Raw genomic sequence first — 8,763 nt, forward strand, 5'->3', positions numbered from 1 at the left:
ATGTACTTATGTCTCTACGATAAAGCCAAAAAGAAAAAAACATTTGATGCTCTTAAATACATTTCTTTTGTCAGCTTATGGAGTTTAAATTGTTGAGAGGCTGAAAAAGAAGATAAACTATAACCAGCTCGTGATTTCATCCAAGGTTTATGATCCTAAGGCTAGGTAGTTTGGACTGATGTTAAATGTTTGAAGAGCAACCTCTTTCAATGAAACATGCAAATTCATTCGCAACATGAGTTGAATGCATCTCCAATATATATTATCTATGTGTGGTATACAAAGTCATATAGGATGAAAAGATGACAATGCTAGTCATTAAAAGATTAGACACAATAACCACACACATAAGTTCTTGTGTATGAGAATCAAAACCTTCTAATAATTTTCATGGCATACAAATAAAATATGTCAATTATTGATTGTCATAAATTAAAAAAGTGTTTGAGAAATTGCATAAATAAAGTTACGATGATTTGGAAGCTTGCAACTAGAGATTAATGACTTTTACCTCCTAACTTCCTTAAAAACAAAGTTGGTCCGAGTTTTTTCATAAGTATTCGGATGTACTATGACAAGTACTACAGGGTTTCTCTCTCTCTCTCTCTCTCTCTCTCTCTCTCTCTCTTGTAGAAGTGGCATTTTTGTTTTTCAAAAACAAAAAGAGGTCACTCATTCCCTCCCATTTTCAATATATTTCATAAGTCACTTTAAACTATTGTGAAGTAAATGAATCCTTTTGTAAATAAATAATAAATCACTATCACAATCCATATTAGTTTAAAGTAGAGTTACCCCATCTAACCCTAAGGTTTGCAAGTGGGATTGGGCTCTCAAAATACCACGATAATTTATTTTGACACATCACCTTATCAAGGTTTGACTTGAAGACCTTATGACCATTATCTCAACATTAGGCCCACTTCAATCATAGCAAGACGAGGGCCACCTTAGGCACTTTGGCAGTGCCATCATTGTTACCTTTGGTCCCATACTTAAAGACCTTTTATGTTCACATCAAGTTTGTGATTTTACTTTGTATCAACTATCAAAAGAGAATGAGTGAACAATAACGCAATACCTTGTTGTCTATTTGGTAGTCCAGTTTTGTACATAGGAACAATATAAAATTTGGGATATAGATAAATATAAATCTAACATTTTGTCATTCAAGAAGATGTTAAGTCTTGAATATCAATGAAGCATAATTATTAAGACCTCATTTCCTACCATAGAACACAAATGTTTTTTTTATTGTTGAACTATCTTGTTAGTACATAATAATGCATCAACATAAGTGTTTGTTACAATTCTAGCAACTTAGAAAACCCAAATAACGTGCAATTACTTTAATTAATCAAGGTTTAGATCTTGGTTAGTTGATACCTTGATAGTTTGCACTAGAATATTAATAGATGTCACCCAATAATATGATTGAACCAAAGTTATAGGCTCAACACCCCTGGCCAAATCACATGTATAAACATTTATGCTCACGTAAGTTCTTCAAGTTGTCAAGGGGAAATTTCCCCTATATAACACCTACGTAAATCCCTCCTCTATGGTGGTTAGATAGATAGATATTTTGCACATCCATATAGAGGCCAATATTGACCCATTGGACCTAAATACAAAAGTTTCCTTCATGTGCGTCTCCTTCCTAAGAAGGGATATTCATGGTTGAGGGGGATCCTAAACTCCATCTTTTTCTTAGGTCATGAATTGATGATCCTTATTGATCATAGACCAATGTATGGCTTGTTGGCTACATATCCAGATTCTACAAGATGAGTCTGCCCCTTATGAGCATCAAGTTGCATTTGCAAAACAACAAGTTGTTATACCAGATGGTTGGATTTCCTCTACATCAACAAAAACGTTTTTCTTTTCTACTGCCAACTCGCAAATTTGTGCTTGAGGGCCATAGTAATCACCAACCAATATTTTGAATGGATTTCAGAGAGAGGAATGTTTCACCATATGTAAAGGTGACATTCGATAGCTATATCTTTACTATGTGAACTCAATCTAAGGATCCCCTAAAGATTTAAACACGACTCAATTACTTGCTTGAATAAAGGCATCCTTCTTTTATTTAAAGTTACAAAACTTGGAATGGCGAGTAACATTTGTTGTCTATTTTACCCAAAGTTGAAGAGGGTGGTGTTTTGGTACATGTATGAATTGATGAAAATGGAAAAAGAATAACATAGTGTTATGAGTGTATACATAATGACATCATAATGGATATCTATTAAGATGCTAGGGTCATGAGCTTGATTGTACTTACTACTAACACATCCTAGATCTACATTTAGTCCATAAACTAGTTAGGTTGTGCTAATCAAATGACCATTCATTCGATGGCTATCGGCCATTATTTGGCCAACACATGCTCTACTAGGTATGATTACCCAAAACTCGTGAAGGCACACACCTTTATGCTTATATATTTATTGCCAAAGAAGTTGCTTAGGGAACCATATTAAAGAGCTATAAGTTGGGACGCAATCAATCAAAAAATGGACATCCATGATCATAATAGGGGGGAACAAGTGCTATGGTACTTGTCAACCTTGGGTCTACGAGCAAGAAAGAAATATTGTGGTTGACCATCAAATATCACAAGAAGGTCGAGGGACATATCGAACCAATAAGCTTTGTAGTCTACTCCCGAGGCATAGGTAATCGAGATGCGGTTGACATAATTGTTGTTCTAGAACGAATGAATGCAACAAGTCTTTGGGGCTCTAGTGCATAAATCAACCCATAGGTGATTGCTACCCATAGAGAGGTAGTGATTGGTGTAGTACCAATAAAGCAACCCTTAGGTAATGGCGAGACCATGGTTTTATGAAAGAAGACAATGGTCGGCAAGATGGGCATGACAGAGCGAGTGAGGCAGACACACCACTTACGAATAGCCATGTCCAGAGTGTCCCCATAGGCATGTCCAGAGTGTCGGACAAAGGATGATATATGAGTGAGCTTTTAACCATGAAGAGGAGAGGAGTGTATGTGTGTGTGATTCATGGATTGGATGGATGGATGAATGGGGCTTTGAAGTAAAGGTATTCATTCATTCACTCAACAATTAATTACCTATGTACATACATACTTTTTAAAAGACACATACACAAACAAAACACAGAAGAAGAAGAAGAAGAGGAGAGAGGTGAAGAAGAAAGAAGTGAAAGTGTTTCTGTGCCCTGTCCTGTGCCTTCCAATCTCTCTCTCTCTCTCTCTCTCTCTCTATTATTTTTCTTATTCCTTTTTTCCTTCAGTCGATTTCGCCACATTTTTCTCTGAGCGGTCGATCAGTTCTTCCTCCTTCCCTTGCTTCTAAATTTGGTCTGCATTCGCTCGCGAGGCTTTTTTAGCACAAAAGGGGAAATCAGTACTCTCTGCTTCTTCTCCTTCTCACAAGGCTAAAGGTATTTTACATCCCTCTCATGGTTACGGCGTTTCTCTTCAGATTCCTTCATTTCGTCTTAAAATCCACCTAGATCCTGCGGTCGTATGATAAAAAAAAAGAAAGTTTCCACTTCTATCACTTCCTTCCCCCATCCCTCTCTGTTTTGTTGATTCAGGTCCGAATCCCAATCTGACCTGATCTGATCTCATTCAATTTCCGCAGCTCTGCCCTTATTATTATTATTCTTTGTTGTTATTGTTTATTCATCATCGAAGAAATGTCCTATTTTGGGCATGGATAGAAGAAGAGAAAGAAGAGAGACCATTACTAAGGGGAGAAAGATATGGCTTCATTCAAGCTGACGAGAAATTCATCTTCATCATTGTCACGTTCACCAACTATTCAATCAGGTATTGACAGTTTATCATGTCTAGAAGAAGGGGTCATTTCTTCAGGAAGTAGTAGAATAGATCGAATCTGGCAAGAAGAGTTGGCTCGCAAACACTCAGCCGAAAGTTCGCTTCACATGCGAATGGAAAGCCCACATTCACATCGACATGGTATAGAAATCCATGAAGAAAATGTTAGTCCAGATCATGAAGGTGTTCGCCCAAATCATGAAAATGGGCGTCCAATTCACATAGACGTCCACCCAAATCACAAAGATGGGCGCCTGAGTCGTGAAAATGGTCGTCCAAATCAAGAGAATTTCCGCCCGAATCATACCCGAATCATACCCATCTGGGTCCACACACAACGGTTCAAACCACGCATTTTGCTCCCTATTGTAGTTGTCATTATTTTCCCCTGTGTCTACTTCTACGCACATTCATCACCACATCATGGACATAGTAACCATCTCCCTTTACCATTCGATGGTGATGGGTTTGACTACTTTGCCCTAGTTTTCTTTTTCAGCGCTGTTCTAATATCCATCCGAATTGCCTACCCTCGCCTCAATTTCATGTACAGAATCCGAAGCATGTTTAGCCAACAGCAAAGGCGTTGTTTCTCGATCTGGTGGTTGAAGCCAGTCACAAGCTTTCTCGTTTCGGATAAGACTGACAAAAGAATGTATGAAAGGACATCGTCAGTGACGTGGACAATTGGGTCCAAGGGTACTGGTATTCGGGATGGAAAAATGAATGACAAGTTGAAGAATGCAAGGGAAGGTGTGCAAGTCTATAGCAATGGTGATGTGTATGAAGGAGAATTTCATCAAGGTCGGTGCTCAGGAAGTGGGGTGTATTACTTCTACATGAGTGGAAGATATGAAGGGGATTGGGTGGATGGAAAATATGATGGCTATGGAGTAGAGACATGGGCTCGGGGGAGTCGCTATCGGGGTCAATATAGGCAAGGATTGCGGGAAGGATACGGTGTGTATAGATTTTATACAGGAGATGTATTTTCTGGAGAGTGGTCCAATGGCCAAAGTCATGGATGCGGTGTTCAAACTTGCGAAGATGGAAGCCGTTATGTTGGTGAATTCAAATGGGGGGTAAAACATGGCCATGGTTACTACCATTTCAGGTAAGTTCCATGCTGGTTGTGCTATTTGTTTCTGATATGTCTAATTCATCCTTTCAAAGAACTTAGGTTGTGTAATGTTTTGAAATTTGATGAAGGTTCGTCTTATTATTTCATAAGACTTTTGTGGTGAGAATGCTTTGAAGTTGCATCCTGAGAAGTTGGAAAAATCTAATGTTATTAGAAACCATTATCAGGAATGGTGACACTTACGCTGGAGAGTACTTTGCGGACAAGATGCATGGGTATGGTGTGTATCAATTCTCGAATGGTCATCGATATGAGGGTGCATGGCATGAGGGAAAAAGGCGAGGACTGGGGATGTACACTTTTCGGAATGGTGAGATACAAGCAGGGTATTGGCATGCTGGAATGCTGCAGACACCAAGCACCCAAAATCCAGGGCAAGGTGCTGCCGTTGCTGTGAGCCACTCTAAGGTCTTGCATGCTGTACAGGTACAATTCAAGATCGCCTCATTTTTCTGTACATGTTTGTTGGTAGGTGTCACATTATGTTCATGATTTTGATTTGGAATTTTGTTTTTGTCACAAAAATGCAGAACAGGTTTCGTAAAAGTAACTGAAGCATCATCATATATGATATGCATTCTATGATATAGGATGTTTGAGTGCTATATATGATGCATGATGTATATGGTATGGATGGCATATTATATAATGTATGATATGATATGGAAGTAGCATTGTGTATAATGTGGAAGTGGGAACTTCATTTTTGAATAATGTTTCATTAGGGAGTTTCTTAGAATTTGTAGAAAATCTAGTGAGTGTTCTAATTACTGAAATTCAACGTGTCGGGAATTGTTAGTGAAAATTTTGATTTTTTGTACAAATTTTGATTTTTTCTAATACCTATAGGATCTAGATTTATATGTATTTGTGTGTGTATATATGCATACACATACATACATATATGTATGTATGTGATGAATGTAGAGCTTCATTTAGCCATTTATAGTGGGGTTGTTCAAAATGCTTTTATTGATTGGTGAATGACAATCAAGAAGGTTGAAAGGGAAAAACCAAGATGAAAAAAAGAAGTTTGGAAAGATATTTGGATTAGTTAATTTGTCCACGTCACTGGATCGGAAGTGAGAGCTCCTTAAGGTGTTTTTTTGTTTGCTTGTGCATATCCTCTTGAAGTACACAAATGCGTGCAATGTTTTAATTTCTTCGTAGCATTTCCTATGCTTATGGTAGCTTTTATTAGTTATGTCCTTTGCTTATGTGTGAATTCGTTGGGTTCAGGAGGCCCGACATGCAGCCAGTAAAGCATATGAGGTACCTCATGTTGATGACCGAGTAAATAAAGCAGTGGCTGCTGCGAATCGAGCAGCAAATGCTGCAAGGGTTGCCGCTGTCAAAGCTGTCCAAAGCAAGGTCTCTGGTCCAGCTTCTCCCCCTTAATCATATGGGTTGATTTTTTGTGTTACTTACTGTGGAGTCCCCTCCTCAAAAAGTCCTTCACAAATGAGAGACAAATGGCCTCTCACACATGTTTGCCAAAAAAAGCCTCTCTATATTCCATTCTGGGTATAAAGGTGCTTGTGAAATATAGTATAAGATGCGCCTCCTGATTGGCCTTTCATTTCATCTTCATGAGATGGGTGCATTCCTCCAAGATGAGCGTTCAGTGCATCCCATTCCATCGGTAAAAAAGCAGGGAAAAAGTAATGTTTTCTCATGTTGCCATATCTTTTGATTGGTGGCATTTTAATTTGAAGTTTTGTAACATTATCATAGCTGGGTTTTTTGTTTTTTCTCTTGTAGATATTAAACAAAACTGAAAAAGAAAGTTTGCCAAAAACCCTTTGGCAGAGTTGGGGAATTTCTATGCATGTTTTCTTGAGTTGTGCCAAATCTTGTTAGGGAAATTTAGCATATATTGACTGGCGAAGAAAAGTAACGTGTAGTGATTTATGTGGTCTGACAATGGAAGACTGAGATTATATCATTCTTCACACTTTTATAGAATGTGAAATATAACTCAAAATGCGGAGTCTGGTAGTCATTCTTGAGAAACCATCATTTTTGAAAATGATACCATCAATACCCATCATTTCCCTGTAAATTGATGTGGTACAAATGTGAAATATAACACAAAATGCAGAGACTAGGAAGAAACCATCTTTTTTTTGAAAATGATACCATTGTTTCTCTGTAAATTATGGTCAAACGTATTCCTCAAGATCAATCATTCTAGCGTCTGGGATTTTTGATGGGTTTGTGCCATTTTAATGCCACGTGATAGTGCTGTAAAAAAAAATCAGGGAGCTGGATCTTATCTAGAAAGCTGAATGCCCCTGATCAATTCAGTTAGCTAGTTTTTGCCCATATAGTAATGTCTCATAATGCATTGTCGTCCAAATTGTTGGTTTCATCATCAAACAGCTGCTTCTCACATAATTTCCTAATGCATTTAGGATGCTCAGACCAATAGTGAAAATGGAATCTCAAAACTCTCTCCCATGTGCAACTAACAATTTTCTTGTTGAAATTTAATGGTTTATACGTGGTGGAAAAGATTAGGTTGATTTTCTTTGTAAGATCCAATAATACATATCCATATTTCATCATGCTCGTTAATTGATGATGCATTTAGGATGCTCAGACCAATAGTGAAAGTGTAATCTCAAAACTCTCTCCCATGTGCAACTAACAATTTTCTTGTTGAAATTTTATGGTTTATATGTGGTGGAAAAGATTAGGTTGATTTTCTTTGTAAGATCCAATAGTACATATCCATATTTGACAATGTAATATGATAGGAAGGGTTGTAAGATTTAATAATACATATCCATATTTGACAATGTAATATGATAGGAAGGGTTGGTTTCATGGGCTTAATACAATTTAAAGGAATAATAGCCACTCTCCCACTTCCATTTAAAAATTTAGCCTTCATGCTTATAATCTTTACTTGTTTTGGAGCTTATATCCTACATGAATGGTGCAAGCATTAAAAATATATTGCATGCAAAGAGTTGCATATTCAAACAATGCAAATATTTGCGAATATGATAATTAGTTATTTGGTAGTTATTTGTGTTTAGTTTTGTTATTGTTGTCCTTTACATTGCGTGCTATTGGAAAATATTCGATGTATGAGATCAACGAAGCTATATTCTCTTGAAGATGTTAGCATGCTGATTCTTGTGGATTCATACACGTGTTTATGTCTATTCTTTGTTATGCTTTGAATGATTCCCTAAACGCATATTGATACTTGTACTTCATTTGATTTCTTTTGCAATCCTAGGGTTTTGGGGGATCAACCAAACTCTCATTGAGCCCAAAACTTATCTAGAAGAATCCTTTCCATGCTTTGGCTAATTTTTGGAAAGACAAATATAAGATGGCCTTGATTCACGGTTCCGTCTTAACTCTATGGATGTCAATTCATTCCAATTAGTTTTCAAAGCACTCTATTTTAGAGATTTATATGATATACAAAATATGATATTATGATCACAATGCACATTCACTTCTATGATTTAGTATTGTTCATGAAAGCTCGAATTCTAATTATTTCTAAAAAATGATACCAAATTATGTGTTTGTTTTCGACAACGGATCATAAGTACATGGTATCATTATGTAATAAAATACAAAGTATGCAATGAAAAAAGTTAATTCATCTCATCATGTCTCCATCCCAAAACCACAACAGGTATAACTGAAAAAATGTTTTATTTTATCTCCACATCAATTGTAAGATCCTGATTTGTTAATGAGAGAGAACTTAAATTTCAATTAGTTGGATGAGTTATTGACAATTATCCAAAATGATCCATGAT

General features: G+C 36.8%; 1 protein-coding gene across 2 annotated transcripts; it reads left to right on the forward strand.

Moving 5' to 3' along the window:
• Positions 1 to 3,250: 3,250 nt before the first annotated feature.
• On the forward strand, positions 3,251 to 6,927 carry LOC147863521 (uncharacterized). Of its 2 annotated transcripts, XM_087319261.1 has the most exons (4): positions 3,251 to 3,590; positions 3,691 to 4,948; positions 5,143 to 5,401; positions 6,215 to 6,927. In XM_087319261.1, exons 2-4 carry the CDS (start codon positions 3,759 to 3,761, stop codon positions 6,371 to 6,373), a joined length of 1,608 nt encoding a protein of 535 aa, XP_087175387.1. In that variant the 5' UTR covers positions 3,251 to 3,590; positions 3,691 to 3,758; the 3' UTR covers positions 6,374 to 6,927. The 2 variants fall into 2 exon arrangements, with proteins under 2 accessions (XP_087175387.1, XP_087175386.1); XM_087319260.1 differs by having other exon boundaries at positions 3,252 to 4,948.
• The last annotated feature ends 1,836 nt before the right edge of the window (positions 6,928 to 8,763 follow it).

Source organism: Azolla caroliniana, unplaced genomic scaffold, assembly GCF_043228905.1.
Source record: "Azolla caroliniana isolate FFs.n. ecotype wild unplaced genomic scaffold, voAzoCaro1.0.p SCAF_5, whole genome shotgun sequence".
Classification (NCBI taxonomy): Eukaryota; Viridiplantae; Streptophyta; class Polypodiopsida; order Salviniales; family Salviniaceae; genus Azolla; species Azolla caroliniana.

Coding starts and splice junctions, on each gene's coding strand:
- LOC147863521 (XM_087319261.1), top strand. CDS start 3,759: ATGGCTTCATTCAAGCTGACGAGAAATTCATCTTCATCATTGTCACGT. Junction 4,949..5,142: donor CATGGTTACTACCATTTCAG/GTAAGTTCCATG, acceptor AACCATTATCAG/GAATGGTGACACTTACGCTG. Junction 5,402..6,214: donor AGGTCTTGCATGCTGTACAG/GTACAATTCAAG, acceptor CGTTGGGTTCAG/GAGGCCCGACATGCAGCCAG.